The sequence below is a fragment of the Paramormyrops kingsleyae genome, chromosome 10 (assembly GCF_048594095.1).
Source record: "Paramormyrops kingsleyae isolate MSU_618 chromosome 10, PKINGS_0.4, whole genome shotgun sequence".
NCBI lineage: Eukaryota > Metazoa > Chordata > Actinopteri > Osteoglossiformes > Mormyridae > Paramormyrops > Paramormyrops kingsleyae.
Genome location: NC_132806.1, coordinates 26,648,280 through 26,670,247, shown reverse-complemented (window position 1 = coordinate 26,670,247; position 21,968 = coordinate 26,648,280). Strand labels below are relative to the sequence as shown.

The window sequence follows — 21,968 nt, the reverse complement described above, 5'->3', positions numbered from 1 at the left end:
AAGGCATTCTCGCATAATGACTGATTGTCTTACTGCTGCTAGATTTCCAATTAAGGTGGACGGTCGGGGTGGGAAAGGGGGGGTGGGGGCTTCACTAATAAGATTGGGAAGCATTTCGTTCTTGGCTCCCTTAGTTTAGAAAACCCAAAGGTCAGCAACCATCCTGCCACAGCTGCTTTTAAAGTAATGAGCCCCCAAGTCAGCCCCCCACCCCAATCAGCCATATAATCTGACAGGTAAACACTTTCATCCCCCCCCCCCCCACACACACACACACACACACCCGCTATCTGCAAACTCAAACTAAAACACAGTAAACCTGTGCATGTCTGGGGGGGGGGGGGGGGGGGGGTGACCCCCAGAGCTGTCCATCTAACTGCAGTTCTCAGCACCCGCCACGTCCAGCTCAGGTGTCCCCTCCCACTGCGTGTCATGAGGATGTCCCTGCCCCCCCCCCCAGCCCCTGCTTGAGATCTGGACACTTGGACAGGCAGCAGGATTCCTCCTCGGAGCCGCCCAGTTAACCGAGAGGAAGATGACCTGGGTGAGTCCCCCCCCCACCAAGCTGAAAGCCGCAGACACCATCCCCAACCGCCTCGCCCGGAAATCACACACTGCGCCCATCCAACTACACTCCGCACCCACTCATGTGCAGTTCCACTCAGCTACCTTCCCCTCTCATCCAATCCCAGGAGGTCCCACCCCACGTGATTGGACGGTACCTCTCTCCTGAAGTTCCCGCCCCCTTTGCCCATTGGCCGTCTGCTGCCAGATGCGAGGGATGCTCTATCTCCTGCTCGTGCTAACGGCTACACACCTGGACTATGGTCACCCCCCTCCACAGTTATGTAAACTGGGGGCTGACAGAGAAGCTGAGTTCCTCTGACTGAGACATGATTGATGGCTGGAATGAAGCTAACAGACCTTCTAATGCATTTAGAGAAGGATTAGCCAGTTAAACAGTCTGCTTATTGACACTAAGAGTGGTGCTTAGAAAAGAGACCAAATAGGCACTGACATCGACGGATCCGACGCCGACAGAGCCAGGCAAGAGTGGCCCCCACCCCCATCGTGGCACAATAGTGACGGTTCAGCACCCCCCTTGCACTGGAACCATCTAGAAACATGCCCCCCCCCCCCCCCCAGACACACACAAAGGCTGCTTTCTGTGGCTTCCTGTACAGCTTCATTTGAACAGGCTGTCAAGAATCAGAAGTAGTGCTATTTTGGGTCACAACAAGTGCGGGTAAAAGAAAAAGAATACAGAAAAAAAGGAAATATCGAAAATAAGGTTCCTTCCTGTTTTTCATATTTTCTTCTTTGAAAATCTAAAGTTGAAAAAAAAACGAACACAGAATAAGAGTTTGAAGTGTCACTTCAAGTGTGCCAAGGCTATTCTCCGCCAGGGACAAAACCCCGTGCAAGTGCTTGGTTGGACAAACTGAGAGGCCATACAATTGTCTTTCCCTCAACAATATTTTTAAAAATGTGCCACCCTTTTAAAGAGAAGATAATTTACAACCTGTGTTAAACGTACAGAAGATCACACAGATTGCCACAGGGAAGGAAGGCCTGTGTTGTGGATAGGATAGATCAGCCTGCTGTGAGAGGTGACAGTCACATTGTCAGCACAGTATCCCTTGGTCACACAGTGCTGGAAAATCATCTTGGTGGCACGGTATGACAGGTCCCCTCCCTTGCCCCCCACCCACCACCACCACCATAATCACTAGGACCCATTTCGATTCAAGTCATTAACCTGCCACCTAAAATCCACACCCTCTGATGTCATCGAACTTGTGGAAGAGATGACCGGGTTTCTAGGAACCAAAACTTCTCCACATCCCCCTCATTAAAACTTTTCCATGTGTCACAGATTGTGAGGGATCGTCTGGGGACTAATCATGAAGCTGGGGGGGGGGGGGGGGGTTGGTGACAGTGATAACCCCAGAAGGTGGAGAATGAGGACAAGGGCACCCCCACGACCCACTTCACCTGACGAGCACACGCTCCGTGCACATGCACTCAGTCAAGGCCAGTCGATCACATTTCACTCACTTCCATTTCATTTGCCCAGAGGAGTTGCCCAGGGAAGTAAATTTACAGAGAGATTTAAAAAAAAAAAGTAATTAAGACCATAAATATCATCCCTCAAGCCCTAGGAAGGTAATGGAGCCCGGGCCCAAAAGAGTAACATCTATAAATGAATAAATGACTAAAAACCCAGCATGAAGGACGCAGAGAGGGAGACTGACGCCTCCTACAAAAACGCTGCTGCCCTCAGTGCCGGTGCCACGGGTGGCTGAGCTGAGGACGGCAACAGGGCGGATGTGCATCTGTCCCCCAAACAACACCATGTGCTCACATATACTTTTTCACCAGGGCAACATTAGGGAGCCATAAAACTGGCTGGCATCGTGACACAGCACCTGGGCACAGCCCCGGCACCAGCTCCGCCCCCACCCACCCTCCCCCCCCTTGTGATTTTTTTATTTTTTTTTTAATCGCCTCTGCAGCAGTGGCCCTCTGCCTGTATCCCATAATGCACCAGCACTGCAGAGAGACTCTGAGTGGGCTGTAGCCAAAACGGTGGGTGCGAACACGCTCACATCACGCGCGCCGCGGCGTGACGCGCCACTCGGACCTATGGCGGCCCTCACACACAGACGCTTACACAACACGGTCCGTTTCTGAGCACCAGAAATCTCCTTAGCAGGAACTCAGCCTATGAAAGGACAGCAGGTGCGAGGAGTTTGCGGCTTTGCGAATATGGGTAAATGGCTAAGGGTTCCCCACTCGCCGCCAGGGGGTGTCTCAGGTTAACGCATCAGACGCTGCCGATCACCCTGCCATATGGCTCAGAAACAGCCCTACTAAACAACACCCTGAGATCCAAGAGAACATAGAATGATCAAGGAGGAAGATTGAGGAAGACTCCCGCTACAACGGAATGGAGCGCACAGCAACAAGTGACATACCGGCCTGCTGACACAATAGGTTACATTAGCACCAACACACTGAGACCATTAGCACTGACACATGCAGTGAGGACGCACTGCCAGCACCGCTAAGGGCTAATTAGCTAGCGTAGTGGGAGGGGGGGGGCACTCTGCCAGGGTTCTGATGCGGTAGACCTTCAAGGAAACGTCGGGTGGAAATAGGCACAGGTGAATTTAAAAATCTGCAGATACCCCCCTGCTGTGTCACCTTAAATTGTGTTTTACCATCAAAAAAAAAAAAATCTTAGGGGTGGTTCATTAAAAGTGCCCATTCCTGGGAAGGAAAATGGGGGGGGGGGGGACTCAGGCCAATGCCACCCTCCCAGCCGAAACATGGAGCACCGAGAGACCAACTGGGAATTTACAACCAACACAACGTATTTGCCAGAAAATAAAACGCTATGCATATTAATTATTCACATTAGTGCACTGTGGGGTGGGGGCGATGTGGGAGGAGGGAATTTTTAAAGAAAAGAAGGCTGACTATTCACCCACCCATCCATCAATCATTTTCTTTTCTGCTCTTCTAATGAGGTTCAAGATAACTGTTCATCACATGGTTTATTTGTCTATCTAATGAACCGAACACAAAATCCACGGTCATCAGAGGACAAATGCTGGAGAAGAATACAATTAGTGTGACAAAGGTATCTGTAATCCGCCCCCCCCCATGTTTCTTAGGATGCAAACATTTAGTGATTGCACTCTGCAGAGTGATGAGGTCATCAGGCTTAAATCCTGCAGATCAGTAACCAGGTTAATCTCTGCCAGATGAGGACAGGTAAATATAATCAGTTAGGCTCCACCCAGGCTCTGTTTGTGTGTGTGTGTGTGTGTGTGTGAGGGAGCGGGCAGCAGCTATCAATGTCACGTCCAGAGCTACTCAAACCCCCGCCCCCCCATAGCCAGGCCACATGCTCATAGCCCAGGTTCTCTCGAAGGAACCATCCATGCACCACTCTGCTAAACACCAGCCACTGATCCAGACTCTACCCTCTCACTTTAGTGTCACCTGATGCCTACGTGACACAGGCCTCCAGAGAAATAAGGCCTTTGACCATCGAGTTTCCAGGTGGTCTATTAGCGGCAGCCATCTTGGTTCTGTGGCTCCGCCCCCTGCCCCGAGGCCTGTAGGAATCTCTCTCCTGGGGCACCCTGACCTGTCGCACTGTGCCATTTTGGGGGTGGCTGAAGGTGACGCTCAAAGCTCGCAAGCCAGTCCGCTTTAATGGCTGGACGTGCATTTTCTGTAGTCCCAGGGAAAACACCGTGCTCCGGAATATTAAGGACCCACCTGCCCCTCCATCGATGCCCTGCTTGCCCCCACCCCATTTCATCCTAAGTGAAATTCCAGGCTGCAGATGTATGAGGTCAAGTAATGTGTATGAGACTCTGTAATCAGATGGGACAGTACACCTCCATTCACACAGACCCTTCTGTTATGCTGATCCAGTAATAAAGTCTGACAGCAGCGGGGACTACTATTAACAACGCAACCACAACTAGCAGTATAGCTGAGGCTGAACACTGGATCGTCGGTAGGACCACAACCTGTTACACAACCATTGCTACCTTCTCCGCTATTAGCGCTCGGAGTGAACGCGGAAGCCCCAAATTAACCTTTAACAAAAAAGACGGATTGTTGTACAGTTTAACTGGTTTAATGAGCCTAACTGCTTCTTTCTGGGTTGTGTCCCTTATTTAGCTGAAGGTTATAATTAACGTTAATGAGCCTTTAACAGTTTAACCATCATAGCCAGGGTTATAAATAAAACAAGAAATAAACAGAAAGTGCGCCTATGTTAGCTATTTGCCGTGGGTCATAGCAGCAGCTCAGCCCAGAATGTCACACTAAGGCGTCCCGCCGGCATCTGGGGGGAGCGGTTATAATCAGCCAAAGCAAACAGAAGATGCGCTTTAATTGAATTACCGGAGCCAAACAGGACAGACAGAGCGTCCTTACATTAGAGTCCTCAGGCGCACCAATTAGCCCCAATTAAGGGCCACCTCTGAGACCACATGTCCGGTCGGGGCTCGTCACCGGACAGAGGGACTGAAACGGACCACGACTGCAATCGCACTTGTAAATCTCTGCACTAACAGCACCCACCTAATAAACCAATATTTATTGGAAAATTTGCGTGTTTAAATGCTACACTACAAGTATATTTAACGATACAAATAAGTGGGACACGTGTCCGCGTCGCTGGTACAAACTGAGATGTTATGCAGGAACAGAGTAACGGGGGTCGGTAATGGAGTTTTAGCGGCGTACTCAAATAAATGAAACGAACGAATTAATGGAGACGAAGAGAAGACGATACCTTTGCACGAATCTGGCCCGAGGTGGACACTTTCCGGATGAGTTTGTGCGATGTCTCCTCCTGCTCCCCGTCGCTGTCTGACGATTCCTCCCCGGCTTCGGCCTGCGCAAGGCGCTCGGCGCCCGACGAGGATAGGGGCTCCTGGGGGTCCCGAACGTACAGGACGTTGGGGTTCAGATTTTCGGCCATGGTTACTTACGTCGCCGCCGCCTCTGGATGTACCCTGAAATGATGATGCAACGCTGATAAATGTGAAGTTTAAAATTCAGCAATCAGACACTATCACCCTTCTTTTGAAGTAGTTTTCTGTGGCATTAGATACAAACGCCGAGGCTGTGGACTCCTTTCCATAGCCGTGCAGGAACTCTGTCCTCACTGCGCCCAGTTAAGGAGCGGCACCGCAGTGACAGCCCGGTACCTCGGCCGGCATTCTCGCATGATCGCCCCCATCTTCCGATGCTGGTTTGTTTATCTCTTTCGGCTCCGCCAAACAGGGCCATTAACGAGTCGAGCGCATCTCCTGGGGCTCCTATTTGGCTAACACCGGGGAAAAAAAGCTGGTATGTGTTTTGGCTACGCGGAGAAAGAACGGCATTCGAAGCCGTTCCGTAGGAGTAGAAGCACGGATTGAATACCACCGAAACCCCGCTCGCAGGCACACAACAAGGCGGTCTAATTCACCCTGCCCCGGGCTACGTCTTCTGATGCGCTACTGGCACCGAGCACTTGATGATCCACCCTAAATATTTAAGGACCTTAACGCACTGTTGATATTTACGACGGCGTGAAGTTCCTGCATTATTCGTCATACATGAAGGCAAACTAAAGATGCTTTGCTAAAACGATTTAAGCGCATTTCACTGAAACGTGATCTGCCGGATACCGAAATACAGCACGACAAAAGCAGCATACATCGCATATCATTCTACGACAAATCATAGATTTATGAGCAACGGGCAAAATTAGTTACTTGACATTTTGTAATTACGTAAAGCAATATAAAGTAAAATAAGTACCGATTTATATAATGAAAGCCAAGTTGGTTGCGGGTTTTACTTTATTACAGCTGTGTTACAATGCATGCAATGTTCACAGTGGGATGCTATTTTCTTTCCGTAGTTGAGACCTTTCCCTTTTACTACCTGTTGTTGCAAAGGCGCTTCGCGTTCCCTTGATTCCCATCAATGAAATAAGCGACGTCCGCGATCCCTTATTCAACGCTACTGTTGTTTTCCTCCTAACTGCCCAGTGTAACAAATCGCACGTCATCGCGACGTCCCCGCACCGCGTGAAATAAAACTCATCGCCTTCTCTGTGTCACCCCTGGCCCAGCATGCGGCGGACTGCAGCCGAACACCCCGCGATGCATGACGCTCGCTGTGATCAATTCACTCGTGCGTCTCCTTTTTATGGCACCTGGCGCAGCGGTTTCTTAATTATAAATTATTATCGGTACTTAATTGAAGGCGATCTCGCTTAATAAAACTTGTAATCGCAGGTTTTACCTCGGTAGGGACCTCTCCTCCTGTGCTGCACCGAGCAGCCGCTGCTGTCCTTTCAGTGGTCACTGTCAAATCTCGTGTTCTTGCATAGCATCAGATCTGCTGACAGGGGGTGTTACACTATCACAATGCACGCACAATCATCTCAAGAGGAAACTGTAGCCTCAACGGTCTGCTGAAAAGAAAGACGTGAATGTCTGTATGTTTTGTGCAAGTTCTTACGTCAGTGTTCAATTTAAAATAGATACATTTTTGTCTAATATATTTGTATTCTTGAAGACGCATATGCTTATGCTGAGATTAAATGGAAAACGTTATATTGTTCGAATACAGTACAGTCTAATACAGCAGGAGGACGCCAGATCGGACTCGTTATTTATAACGAGATATAACTTAACGTCTCGGTTATTCAGTGGTTTCAGACTATTGCATTCAATAGCGACCGCACGTCGTGGCTGTAAAAGGAGAAAAAATTCAGTGTACAGTAAAAAAAAAAAAAATCCCTTTGGATCCGTTTCGTAGAATGCTAAATCGATATGTATATGGTTTCAATCAACTTCTCGGAAATCGAAGACTAGATGTACTGTAGAAATCTAACTAGAAGGTACATTTCACATTTTCTATAGGAAGAGACGTAGTTAAACGCAGCAAATTCGACTATCACTGGAAAGGATTGTTTTATTTAGTCATGTAAATCTAAAAGAAAATCCCAAAGAGGAAAGGTTTAACAAGATGCATGAAAATAACGACTTGGTGCGGTTTATGAATAATATCACAAACAAGCAGCAGTATAAAATGGGCGTTTTATTTTTCGTCAAATGAAACCGTTACATCCAGAGCCCTAACCGTTGTGGCAAACTGCGAAATATATTTTGGGTAATCGAAATTACTAAATACCTACAGTATACACTTTCTGTTGTGCAAAAATTGGTTAAAACGTATAGGGAAACGCTTTAAAGCTTAAAAAAGTGTTCCCGCCTTCGACAGCTAAAACTGCAAGCGGATCATTAAAATCATATTATTTTCATGCCACTGCGCCGTGAAAAACTGGGCAGCCCTTTTAGGTCCAAACTTTACGATGGGATCCATCTGCCCATGGAGCTGTCATCTTCTGGAGGGACCCAGCCGCTTTATCGCCGTGCACCTCCGCTTTGCCACCCCCGGGTGGCTGGCCATGATTGTGACCATGACCATTTCAAAACAGCGGAACTGTGTCGTTACCTCTAGAAGAGCGGTTCTTCCCGCTTGTAGCAGTAAAAGAAAAAGGAACCAGAAATAAACCTCGAAGCACAAGCTCAGTACCGGTGGAGGCCGTCATGCGTCCGCCGCCTGAAATACAGTTATTCTTCAGGATTTTATTTGATTTGAAATTAAGTATTAATTTGTTACGAATGTGTTGGCATTAAAAACATGCACACTGAATAAAAAAAAACACAAATTAGCTTAGCGATATGTAATTGTGACAACAACGTCCTTCATCTTTCGCTTCGCACCAACAGAACACGTTTATCAACATAAAGACACTTACTTGCGATGATGTTTAATAAATTATGAGGTCTTGTATTAATCCTGTAATAAGATAGCTTATTACTGCCACCTAGTGAATATTTCTAGAAACTGCTTGCCAGTTTCTTCATCTCCATTCCAGAACATATAATTACATTTCAATGAAAAGCAATTATCATACTTTACTTTGCTTAATTTTAGGTCATGAATTTTTAATGTGATGTAAAATATTTAGAATCATTTAACTTCGGCAGTTCACTTTGGTAGGGAGACGTGTTTCTAAAACATTGTTACAAAATGTAATATAATTTTAAAATAAAGTAAGACAGATTTGCATGCAGTTGGTAGTAAAATATATTCGGGACATGAAATGATGTAAAATACCACTAGAAATATGTATTTTATTGGAGACAATAAACGATACTGAATGAGCAGTCAAGATGGTCATGATTTGCATTACCTATGATGAATCCGCAGGTCCAATAAAAAAAAAGAATAAAATTGGTGTGAATTTTCATTAGGAGACCTATAGTTACCCCTCCTTGTGATGTACATATACACACAATCACTTTCAGCTTATGGTAAACAACTTACCCTATTGATTTGCAATTAAAGAACATTGTGTCGCAGACAGATTTGCTGGTGATTTGTCTTATACACGGGAAATGATTCTGCCTTCAAAGATGTAGCCTCAGTGTGTTAGATGTGGTGGTGTCACATTACCACATCTGTCCATTTTCCAGTACCCAGTATAACCGTAAATGGGATGCCAGCCTATTGCCAGACACACACTAAATGAATAGGAGAGACACCAGTTCAACTTAATTGCATTTTTCTTTACCGTAGAAATAATCAGGAATACCGAAAGGAATCCCACATAGACAGAGGAAGAACGAGCAAATGTCACCCAAGGAGCAGGGAATTAATCTTTTTTTTTTTGCTGCCAAAATGTTTTTGCCAGCCTTGCCTAGTAACAATGTAAAAACCACATCATAGCCATAAACTAGGTTTTTACTTTGCCTAATGACCAAAGGTGGTCAAAGAGTAAACTGGGTGGCACAATCTGAGCCTTTTCAGGCAGCAATATTCTATCAATTTACCACAAAAACGAGAGTGACCTTAAACAAACTGGAACCTTCTCAACACAAACCCTCCAGAGAATCCTGTCGGCCCCCAAACCTCTCATTTGTTCTGTCCTGGGGCTCTCTGCCACACCCCCGGTCGCACACATCCTGTCAGGTTGTCTAAACTTCAACGGGGGGGGGGGACTATATATAAATATGCCCAAGCTATTTTTGCCACACATCCCCCCTCCCTCAGTGAAGGGTGATATGAAGTGGCATACTTTTGTCACCCTCAGTGCCAGCTCCATGCTGAACCCAGTTCCCACAAGTTGCCACCTCAAACACACCCCTGGGTCACGTGAATGTCGTCTTAACCCCCACCCCAAGGAACACAAATAGGCTAAACTACTGCACCAAATCCATGTGTTCTGTGCTGTTTTTAAGCCGGGGTTACCAGAGTGGTCCAGGCTACAATTCCTCTGCACCACATATTGGGAATTGTTTGGTGGATCTGGGGTTCAAATTAGTGACATGTAAGTAGTGCAGATGATGAGGGCAGGACACTCTAATTATTTTTGGCTTAGTTATTACAAAAAGCTGCAGGATCAGACATGAGAATGGGAACTGCTGTTGTACCCTTGAATGAACACATATAACCTTAATGGTTCTGGCAATCCCAAGGTGAAATTATACACTAAACTTCACTTGCATTTCATTATTATGCATAAGGGCATTTTAGGAGAAGAAGTCAGGTGACCAGGTGTACGGCATTGACCCACATCTTCTGTTCCTTGTTTTCTAACTTACTAAAAATTTATTTTTTTTCTGTTGTCCCTAAGCAAACTGACTCCAACATTAACCCTGCAACTATCATGTACTTTCATCTGTCTGACGTCCAGGGTTGGACAGGGATTAAATATCAGCCCGAGAGTTGGCAGGTGCACAGGGCTGGGGGGGGGGGTCCTGTAATAACTTTTACCAAGTGATACATTTCGCCAGGTGAGGGGGGTGTAAGCTGGTGGTGGATGGTCTGCCACAATAAATTCTGGTGGCCCACATAACCATCAGCCCACTGGGAAAATGCCCAGTATGCTGATGTCCCATTTCAGTGCATGATTTCCCGTCTCATCCAAGCAGTGTTTATTTTTGTTTTCAGTTGCATCCACAGGTTCCTTTGTGTCACTCTCTTCCCTGCACCCTTTCTGGAGACCCGTACCCTGAATACAGCCCAGTCCCCCTGCTCATCACATCCTCCTATTTGCCACCTACCTTTATACATCTCACAGTACTATTTTAAGACAGTACAAGATTAGGACAGCAACTCCTTAGTGGTGCAAACAAAACACAAGACAGGACGACACATGTGACATTTAACATGTACAGAGGTGCTGTACCCTTGTAATTGTACCTTTTAAGGTATAGAAATCGACTCTGGGAAGCATCCCAAAGGTAGTCAGCAAAAATGTCCATTTCTGTACCTTAAAATGGTCTTATATTGCAGAACAAGCACTTGCCTAAGACCTCAAGCAAAGGTGTATTGACCCTAATACCACCAAGCTCACCACTGCTGGGCCCACACCCAGACACTCTTCACCAAAACACCAAAAGTCCCAGCACCACAAAGGTGATGGCAATCCAGCCTCGATATACAATAATATCTACGGCAGCACCAGCAATTCCAGGCATCCCAAAACTGCCCTGTGCAGCACCACAGATGCCAGGCACAAAACCAGCTACTCCTGCAGAGCTCCACACACTCTGCTGTCATCGGCATCTTAGATCCACATGGATCTTCCTATGGACAATGCAGAGGACTGACTATAATGATTCGAAGCTTCTTTCCTCCCTTTTCATCGGCTAAAAAGTTGTGATTCACCAGCCCAAGCTCAGGGTCCAACAGATCTGCAAGTACACCCATGCAATAGCCTTTCAAATTGTCATTTAGAAGTATCTGTGAAGATAACTGAAAGAGTGCCATACTCATGACAATATTCATTACATAAACTACACAGAAATACACAGAAACATTCATACATAGGCTTACATAAGTCTCAGCTTGTATTAACACACATATTAGCTTTAGGAGAAGTATTGTTGGGTAAAACTAGTCTTCAGATCCATTCATCACTGCCTTATTTTCGCTAGCTCCAATTAAGACAGTATCCAATGGGTAGTTAGCTGTACTAGTTAATAATTGGTAGGGTATAAATAGTTAAACTGCCAATCTGCGATTTCTCGTGTTTAGTGTATTAGCTGAATTAGCACATTCCTCCAACATACCTAATCCAATAAAGACTATCCACACAAATGAAGAGGGGACAAGGGTAGATTTATCTGTAATGAATACACCCACCACATACTCTGGAAAATGTACCCCTTATACACAGTCTGTTCAGTGAGGTGAAGTGGTGTGCAATGACAAAGGTATAGCAATGTCACGAAATAAACATCATGGTGCGCTTTTACGAAGAAAGCTAATAACGTAACACGCTTACCCATAAGGTCTCCCTAAAAATTTTTAAAATGTGCCATATTTAGTAAGCAGGGAGTGAAAAAGACCCGGCGGTCTCGTGTCGCCTGTTGGCTCATTGTGATTCTGATCAGGATCCCGATTCATAGGAACCTTCCCCGCGGAAATTCAATGGGGGGAAAAATACAGAATTTCCGGAGAGACTTTATTTTCCCCACCCGGTTTCATTTAACAGGGAGAAGGCACGTACATATTCCCTTCACGTAGCAAACCTACCCGATATCTGGGCGTAATGTCAAACAAAGCTGACTGTTTCCAGCAAGAGTCCTCATTCACGAGGAAATAACAAACGCCGGGTGCCGGATGACCCTCCTAAACGACGTCAACGCGCCCCCACCCCCCATATTTCACATCTCCAAAAAACACACGAATACCCGCTGACATCTTCTAGTTAAGATGAGAATGTCGAAATGTGGTTGAATTAAACTGAAAAACGCTGAATTCGCCTCCCTCGTAATCGAGATGCGGAATCTTCGTGGAAAATAAATGGACGTTGATAAAACTAAGCAGGTCAGATACATTAGAATAAATTTGACAATAGTGGCTACTGCGTTGTAAATACATCATGGAAACGTGCTATCCTTGTCCAGACAGCCAATTTTCCCTGCTTGAAATAACTAAGTCCACGTCAAGTGTTCGGTCACGGTGGGAAATGTTGTTTCCCAGTGGAGCACATTACCTGGAATTAGCATCTACCATAGGCCTATCTGTATATCGACTCGCTATATGCACCAGCGGTCTTCACTGAATCCGAACAGTGCGATCGATTCCCACCTTCACCCCCAGTCGGTCAATTTTACCGTCGATAGATAATTCTCACACAGTGGACCTTGGCATTGTGTTGCTGATGGAGTTTAGCCCTCGTGGAAAAATGGTTGGGGACCCCTGATACACTGGATGTTGATTAAGTGGGCGTTGATTGTAATGTTATTTGAAGTCATATTGGTCTTCTTACTGTCATATACACAGTTATACTTTTAATCACTTTGCCCTCGGAATCTCAGGATTTCTCTGTCTACACAACATAGTAATATATATTGTGCTACTCGTGTAATTTAAGCACTTTAAAATTAACAAACATGTTTGTTCATACGCATAAAGATAACGTGTGTGTTTGTGCCCAAGAAAATAACATTTATGATTCCTTTTGAAAAAAAAAAACGTGCTGGTGTGACATCGCACACCGAAATATTAATATTATGCAAATATCGCTCCAGATGCTTATCACACCTTTGTATCTGTTGAATCTGCTATAGTAAGAACATCCTTTCTGGTAGCCTAACAGATGTTGTCGAGTGCCCTTCACCCTAATAACGGCTTCTGTTATGTAAAGGAAAAAAATTATGAATGAACCCGGTGAGAGAAATAGCAAACGGTGTCTTAGTATTCAGTTCACACTTATAGGCCTACTAATTGTCCGGCTGAGGCACGTCACGTAATTTATCTATTCTCAACGATAAAAAGAGACGGCGGTGACCACTGTGCAGGCCTATTAGAATTTATATTTGTAAAATCAACAAACTACCAAAACGAGACTTCCAATCGTGCCACATAAAGCATTTGTCGTGATCATGTCTATCATGTTGTGATTTATAAAGACGCCAAGACTGGTAACTGATTAAACATAAGAGCATTGACATCTGCATAGAATATTGCATTTATGCTTTTCTAGAATAGTTAAAACAGTTAAACCCACTAATCATGGAACATGTCACCGTACCACATAAATGAATTAAAAGATGCTGAAATGCAAATTAATCGCAACACTACATTTTTCATCACACACACACACATATATATATATATATATATATATATATATATATATATATATATATATATATAACTTTCACTTAATATATATATAGTATAACTTTCACTTAATATAGAAACGGTTTGTTGCATGTCTATAAATACCAACGTCTGATTTTAAATTACGTCATAAATCGATTAGATGTGGACCCAGGCACTAAACAAAAATGTCAGGTTGAAATGATCTTCTATATAAACCGAAAATTGTGACATTCTACAGTAAAATACATTAATTACTGCTCCAGCCCCAGGTGAAATCGTACACAAAGACCTGTTTTGTTTTAAGTGAAAGACTTTGGGTTGGCGGCAGCGGATCGTGACAGTACTTAACCGTTTAAAGCAGTGGGCTACATGACACGTCCACCTGCCAAAACGCAAGCTTTAAGAGCGAGGCAGAATATAAACAAGACTTTCAATGAAATTCTGTCGTCATATTACTTCGCTGATAAAAATCGAGGCTATTTTATTATCGTTTTGATTGATATTCTGACCACAGTGCCTCTGATTCACACAGACCATCATGACTATAGTGAAGACTTTTGACGTCAGATGTGGGATTCGTCGGCACGTCCAATGGGGGTAGATATTAACCGAGTAGCGGTCCCTGCCAACTGCCAACAATATTAGCAATGTTAGCCAAGGAGTAATGCGCATTTCCCAAGGACTCTACGATTGAAAATTAAAAATCTACCCAACGGCGTGCAGAAAATAAGAAGACAAGCAACTGGTAATTTTAATCTCTCACCCCTTTATATGTCTCCTATCTGCATCTCGCGCTGCTTAAGTGCCTGTCACGGTTTGTGCTTATCTTTTTTTCTTCAGAGCATCGCAGCTTGATGCAACCGAGGTATTGTTTGGAGGTGATACGCACGAATGCTGACTCCTGTTCAGATTTTTTATGTCCGTTAAATGTTGAATAGTAGGGGACCGCAAGCGACTTATCCAGCGCATGCAAAACAAGAATGCAATACAGTCTAAAGGAATTGCACCGTTTTGCTTCAGACGGTGACCTCCCCGAGTCCTTTATAAGTCGCGTTTTTCAGTGTGTATATGAACGGCAGGGAAATTTGTGAATGAAACGCTGGCACGCTGAGTTTAAAATTAGCTCTCGCGTTTTCTGTCTGTGTTCAGCGTCAAGCATGTAATAGAGTATGGTTACAAATTCAACGTCATTAATAGCTCTGGCAGAAAATATTTAATCCCACATGATTGTTATTCTTAAACCTACCGTCTAAAAATAGATACTTGATTAAACAGTGTCATTTAGAGCAATTCAAAGGAATACAAAATTGATGATAATCCAAGTCATGGAAAATGCATGATTTCTTTTGCAAGGCAAGTGCGCTAAATCTTATTGTATTTTATTCATTTCATTTCTTTGTGATTTGTGCTTCCCCGTTTTAATGTGTTATCTAAGCATGATTTGTTAAAGATACGGTATTGGATTCAAGAAAGGATTTAACGCACATTTCAAACGACCTTTATAGTTAATGTTATCTATGTTGCATGTGGCTTTAGTATTTTAGTGGCGTAAGCGAGACGACTATTATACACAGTTGTTAATTTTTGCTTACTGCATGTCTGGATAAGCTATGGGCTATTACGTATACATGTAAAGGTTCTGGAAAAATATGTTCACCTCATATTTCAGTATTTTCTGTATTTTTCCATTCAAAAACACACTCTGACTGACTCTTCTTGCTTGTCTTGTCTGACACGCGCTCTTTCTCACCCCCCCCCCCCCCCCCCCCCATCCCGATGTCACAGCTATGATTCACTCTTTCGCTGCGGCAATGAGCAACCCAATCCAAAACACATCTTCCTTCACCTCTGGAACCTGGAATCTCCTAGACCCGCGAAACTCATCACCTGTCCGGATACCCGAGCAGCAACCGATCGCTGTTAGCCCCTGGGACATTGCGTTCTGTGTGACAGGGACACTAATCTCCTGTGAAAATGCCATCGTGATTGCAATCCTATTTTACACGCCCACCCTGCGTGCGCCTATGTACATACTCATAGGAAGCCTCGCCTTCGCGGACACGTTAGCTGGGCTTGGTCTTATACTTAATTTCATCTTCACATACATGCTGAATACGGAATTCGTTACTCTGATCTCCGTTGGACTGCTCATCTCCGCCTTCTCCGCCTCCGTACTTAACATCCTGGCTATCACCGTGGACAGGTACCTCTCTCTATACAACGCACTGACCTACCACACGGAGCGAGCTGTGACTTTCACCTACGTCATCGTGGCGCTCATCTGGTTCGTCTGCATAGCGCTGGGTTTGCTGCCCCTGTTGGGCTGGAACTGCCTGCGAGACGAGTCCTCCTGCAGCATTTGTCGGCCGGTCACCAAGAACAACGCCGTCGCACTGGCGGTAACTTTCCTGCTCATCTTCGCGCTCATGATGCAGCTGTACTTACAGATCTGCAAGATAGCTTTCCGCCACGCCCAGCAGATCGCCGTGCAGCACCACTTCATGGCCATATCCACTACTAAAGGCGTGTCGACCCTTTCTGCCATACTCTGTACGTTTGCCATCTGCTGGATCCCCTTCGCCATGTACTCGATCGTGGCGGACTCTAGCTATCCAATTATATACACGTACGCCACAGTCCTCCCTGCCACCTGCAACTCAGTCATCAATCCCATTATTTACGCCTACAGAAACCCCGACATTCAGAAGTCCTTGTGGCTGGCTTGCTGTGGATGTATCCCCACAAACTTCTCTCTAAGGCCAAGGACGTCAAGTGACGTATAGTCTCAGTATAAGTGATAATTATTGCCAGCCATATTCTCGGTGTTTTATTTGGTCGACATGCACACTTGTATTACGTATACGTTTTGGTCGGTGTAAATTTGACTAATATTTGCGTAACCATGAGAAAGCGTGAATAACTGACTACTCTACTCTAGTTGCCTGCAAGTCGATTCTGATCACAGGTTATCGGGATCTAAATACACAGCCACATGTGTATGACCATTCGGTTTTTATAGACCTATGTGGATATATGCGAAGTCGAGGTATGAACTGTGAAATTTGGCCGGGATGTAGGTCCTTCGAGTCGCGCAAAGAGACACGTGAAACGCTGGATACGGGTACTAGGCAGGCCAGTCTTTAAAGACCTCGTTTGTGTAAGTCTGTACGAATGCATCAAGGTAACCATAAATGTCATAATTAGAAAAAATTACCAAACTCTCAGTACCAAAAACATTTATGTAGGGTAATGTGTTAAATACCCTGCAAGAGGTTTTCACAGAAAGCAGCAAGTTAAGTTTAAGATACTCCTGCCTTAGCCGCGAAACTGTAATTAATCTGATCGACAATTACGTCAGTGTCGTTCCAAAAAATTGTATGTTTAAAATGACGTGCAATGAGGTAATTTCACGTCAATGCGTAATCCAGTTTATGCTCTATTAAGTAAGACTATTATCGTGCCAAGGAATTTTCTCCTTGGTCATTTGGCATTTCGAATTATTAAATGCACCCGTTGAAATGAAGTTTAAGGCACACAAACTAAATGGAAAAGAATGGTGGATTTGACTTGAGATTTATTAATGACTTATTAATGACATTGGCTTTCACGTTTAAAATGGCCAAACATTAGAATGAAAATAGCATGCGCACTTCCTCTTTTTCTTTGTACTGTATAGGCATGCAAAGATAAACGTGGAGGAAGCAGAACTAAGATAAGAGATAAGAGCCGCAAAAGCACAGCCGCAAAACGGCATCGCATCAGCACCATGGACAGCAGTAGACATGCTTTTCGAAATGGTGAGACTTTCGGTGATTCGATGTAGGCATAGATACACCATTAAGGAATGATGCAACCAAGATCGCACAAATTGACAGACGTCTAGGGTTGAGGTTGACGTAAAGTTGTCGGGTCAATTTTGTCAACAAATGCCTTCATGCGGTGTCACTTTAATTCTTCTATGAGAAGATGTTTAAATTTGGTTTTCGAAACCATAATGGCGCTTAATTTATTTAGGGTTAAGGGAGACAGTAGAAAATGTGTAGAAAATATCCTATAGACCTATATAGGTAACACTGAATACTGTTTTTTAGCAGTAGGCGATTTGGTCAAATGTGAAATGGTGAATAAATTTTATGCAGTACTAATATAAAAATTAGGCCTAGTTCATATATATATATATACTGATACAGTGTATTTTTTCATATGACTCGGCTTCTCCCTATGCCAGTCATTTGGTAAGGGAATAGACCATGACACAATGACATAAAGGCAACGACAGCAAAATATTTTCTTACGAAATCTAACTTCTAAAATCCTGTAAGGCATTTTGGCACAAGCGCAATTTAACCACTTAACAAAGAAACAGAATACAGTGAATACGATATCTGAACATGATATCTCCGTATCTGAAAACCGTTTTGTTCAATTTGTTAATTCTTCTGCCTCTGGCCATAACCCCCACCCACCCATAATTAGAAAATCAGCCTCAGTAAATCGCGGCGGCTTCAACACTGAAGCTAATGAGTTTTCACTCCGCAGAGTCGGTGTCAGCGAAAAGATCACAAATCACAATTAAGCTGCCATTCTAAAGCAGGGCCATGTCTGGCATGAATCACGATCTGCACATTCAGATTACCGACATGGGGAAGCGACTGTAGTCACATTTCACCGTTTCTCCGTGCTGTTTTCTGCTAACGTATCCACTGTACTGTAAGAAAAATCCAAGTCATTGTAAGACGCACAGGCAGAGGTGACAGCACAAAAAAGACCTCAGATAACGAGTGTTTAGATTGCCGATTAAAGAGACAGCAATTTAAACGTAGCATTTTCCTGGAAAAATATAGACATAGGGCAATTATTTGAACATTACATTCTTTCTACGAAAAGGTCACGATGATGGAAGATGTTAAGAATTATGTTATTCAACGCTGTTACCAAAAGATGAGAAAAAACTTGACTTAACTCTAAAATGGCGCACACATGCTGATGTACTATACGGGACGTAACCGTTTTGATACAAAAAAGAAGCTTTTTTAACGTTTCTTTTGAAGAGGACCAGCAAAAGATCATTGCAACGTCCCGTGTTGGTCGCGACACGCAGAGTTTGTAAATATTCGTCTGGCCTTATTTCTGCGTTCCTGCAATAACGTGTCACCGTGTATATGGGTGTTCATTAAAATGTACGAACAGGAGGAGACCTCTGACAGATGTCAAATTCCATTCTGAACAGAGCTAATGAACTTTTCACAAGATGAAAAAAAAAACATATTTAAGCACCAGAATTACAAAGTTGTGGCAGTTGTGAGTGTGTGTTGAGTGAGTGGCCTGTTTTCTTGTGTGGAAAAAATATGTTCAGGTTCTTTTCACTCTCACACCCTTTATGTGGGACTATGACTCGGCTACATCATTTGTGGCGTCTTATTCTCTGCGGATCAAAGACTGTGTGGGACAGTGCATGTGAGCCTGGTTGTGCGTGTGCGTGCACATGCATCTTCCCCACCGGGAGAACTTTCGGTGACCTATTTTTTAACAGTTGATTTATTTCTGCATGACTCCCCCTTTTGGTGAAAAGCTTACCCTCAGTGGCCGTTTCTTTGCTCCTTTTGTCGGCTGGTTCTGGCCTCGCTAACAGCTAGCCTACCTGCAGTCATAACTTCTTCACAGCAGCTGACTCAGACGATAGGCGGCCTCTATTGGATGGAGAATTCCAGTACAGCTCCAGCCCCTGTTCTCCTTCACATGGAGGTATTTTGTCCTCGATCATTCGAGGCCAGAATATGCCAGCTGCTATGGTACTACTTTGGGTAAGATCGAGAGAAGGAGGACAGGGAGAGTACTTTGTCGTTCTGTCTTTGCATGCAGACAACTCTTAGCTGGCAGAAAAACGTCCAGTTGCCGCCAAATGCTGCTGGAGCCAAGCGTGTGATGAGGTTATGACGCAAAGATCACATATATGACAACTGTGGCAATCTTCTCTGGGTATATGTGTGTGTCTGAAGCAGTGAGGTGCACAATTTAAGAAACCTTACCCCAACCACCAGGCCAGTAATACTCAAACCAGGGATGGAACTTGGAGGGACTCGGAATCTCTGCAAATTCTCTCCATCTAGAGTCATGATCCTTTTGGCATTCCAGGTAAAAGATAGCTTCAGGATTCAGCCACAGGATCAAAAACAACCGGCCCTGGTTTAAGCACTGCAGGCTGCTCAAACCTTCATGGTTTTACACCTAGTCCTGACAGACGTTAATGTTTTGTGATGATATGTGTTGTGTTGTATGAAAAACACGTTTCTAGGGTGCCATATTTACGTTTTAGGGTAACGGTGGCTGTCTTTCTTATGCAATGCTGTGCTGGAATCTATATTTTTATATTTATCTCGAGAGGGTATGTTCAAAAATAGTCAATGTGCATGAGTGATTGTTACCTGTATTTTTTTTTATATCGTATAAGTTTAATTGTATTTTGGAGATGCTAAACGTGCCACCTTCTCTCAAGTGTCTTCATCTGTCCATCGAAATTTAAACGTAACTATTATTTTTAAGGTGTTTGAATTTCAAAAGAAAAATGCTAAGTGACGATGAAACGGTAAAAAAATGTAGCCCAAGTGCACGTTGCATCAGCACTTACATAAAATGGGGCGGGCTTTACTCCAGCTCTCAAAAGCCATTGGTCTGCAGGAAATAGGCGAAACAGCAGGCTAACCAATCAGGACTCGGTCAAAAGAAGCGAGATTTACTCCGCCTCCGTCTTTGTGTTTTCAAGGGGGGGGGCAATAGGATTAAGTATCAGAGGGGTGCAGGGCATATCGCCATTGACAGCTGTCTGGGGACAAGAGAATTTATTCTGGTTCTCAATTTCCAGTGTTCTTGGGAATGAGGACGAAGCACAGTTGAACTCAGATGGATTAAATTGCCAATGATTTATATTGCCCCCTGAGAAAACAACGAGTCTGAAATATACACCTGGCATGATGAAAAAGGCAAGCTAGACATTTTAGCCTGTCTCAGTTAATGCCTTTGCTCTGTTGGAATACAAAGATACAGACGATAAAAAATAAGGTCATTTTCTCGAAGACTGTATTACTTTGGAATTCTTTCACGGATATTTCCAGCCGTTCTAAAATAAGTGCTGAAATTTAGGGCAAAATTCCCTTTTTTCCTCGCTAAATAGCACCGTCCTTCCGCCTAGTGGCCGAAGCAGAGCTGAATCTACGCCATAATAGACTGCCCTAAATTCAGGGCTATAAAAGGAGAAAAACTTGGACCCCATTTATGACGGATGCATGAAAACACTCACGGCGATTTAAAAAACAGACGAATTTCTGTCCTCACCTTTTTTTTTAATCCACCATCCCCGTCTCCAGCTATTCCGCCCCATGTAAAATGTCACCTTGATCTCAATGTGATTTTGCTCAAAACTACCACCGAGAGTGTAAAAATAATATCCTGAAATGTGTTTTGTGAGAGATTTGAATTAAAGGGGGAGGGAAGCTAGTAGGATTATAACTGTGACCTTAACATAGATATTGTCTTTCGATGTGAAATTTAACTTATAATGAAATACAAGATGCACTTTACAAAAGACTGGGGAGGGGAGGGGGGAGAAACCATTGCACTCTGTCGAATGTACGATGTGTATGACTTGCTGAAAAATATAAATATTTTATTACGGCAAACATGAAAACAGACAAAAAAAAAACAGATTAAAGTTTTATCAATTAAAAATAACGTTCAGAGACTGGAATGTGTGTCATTGAGTATTTTATGAGGTTTTTTTTTGGATTTTTGCCAGCCCCTGTACTTCAATTTTAACGCAGACGGGCAAAAATAACTGTACTGGAAACTTTTCTTTCGGTTAGTCGTCGGTACTCCCGCTGTGGTTATTAGCGCCACCTGCTGTCTAGGGAAGTAAATGCATCAGTGTTTTATTCATGTTCAGTTTTATTCACGGATGACAAGGACAGCTAGGCAATGCAAGGCAATTCAGCAGGACCTTATAACGCTCCTATATATCACAGTAAAGCGATATTGTATAACAGTATTAGTAAAAACTGGTATAAAAGTGTTTCTCTTTGATTAGGCGGGTGCATCCTTTCCTCTTCGATTCTCATCCTCACTGGTGAAAAACTGGTGATAATAACGTTCAAATCCAGGCCAAGTAACCGGCGTTAGATTTCTTACTCATTTCACACCAAAATATATTTGATTCTTAAATAGCTAGAACAAACAGATAAGAAAGAATGAAGGTC

At 43.9% G+C, this 21,968-nt stretch overlaps 2 protein-coding genes across 5 annotated transcripts in view; one reads left to right on the top strand and one right to left on the bottom strand.

Moving 5' to 3' along the window:
* Positions 1-7,040, bottom strand: part of LOC111836394 (diacylglycerol kinase delta) — a 33,592-nt gene extending 26,552 nt beyond the window's left edge. The window contains exons 1-2 of one of the 3 annotated variants that reach the window (XM_023797615.2): positions 6,829-7,040; positions 5,324-5,546 (exon numbers count right to left, since the gene is read on the bottom strand). In XM_023797615.2, the coding sequence (XP_023653383.1) occupies positions 5,324-5,512 (189 nt within the window). In that variant the 5' untranslated portion in view covers positions 5,513-5,546; positions 6,829-7,040. Of the gene's footprint in view, positions 1-5,323; positions 5,547-6,465; positions 6,666-6,828 lie in introns of those variants that run through there. The other 2 variants (XM_023797620.2, XM_072717605.1) reach the window with 2 other exon arrangements.
* A 7,028-nt stretch (positions 7,041-14,068) lies between these two features.
* Positions 14,069-21,402, top strand: gpr185b (G protein-coupled receptor 185 b). Of its 2 annotated transcripts, none has more exons than XM_023797650.2 (2): positions 14,069-14,464; positions 15,505-21,402. In XM_023797650.2, exon 2 carries the CDS (start codon positions 15,507-15,509, stop codon positions 16,500-16,502), a length of 996 nt encoding a protein of 331 aa, XP_023653418.1. In that variant the 5' UTR covers positions 14,069-14,464; positions 15,505-15,506; the 3' UTR covers positions 16,503-21,402. The 2 variants fall into 2 exon arrangements, with proteins under 2 accessions (XP_023653418.1, XP_023653419.1); XM_023797651.2 differs by having other exon boundaries at positions 14,069-14,584.
* The last annotated feature ends 566 nt before the right edge of the window (positions 21,403-21,968 follow it).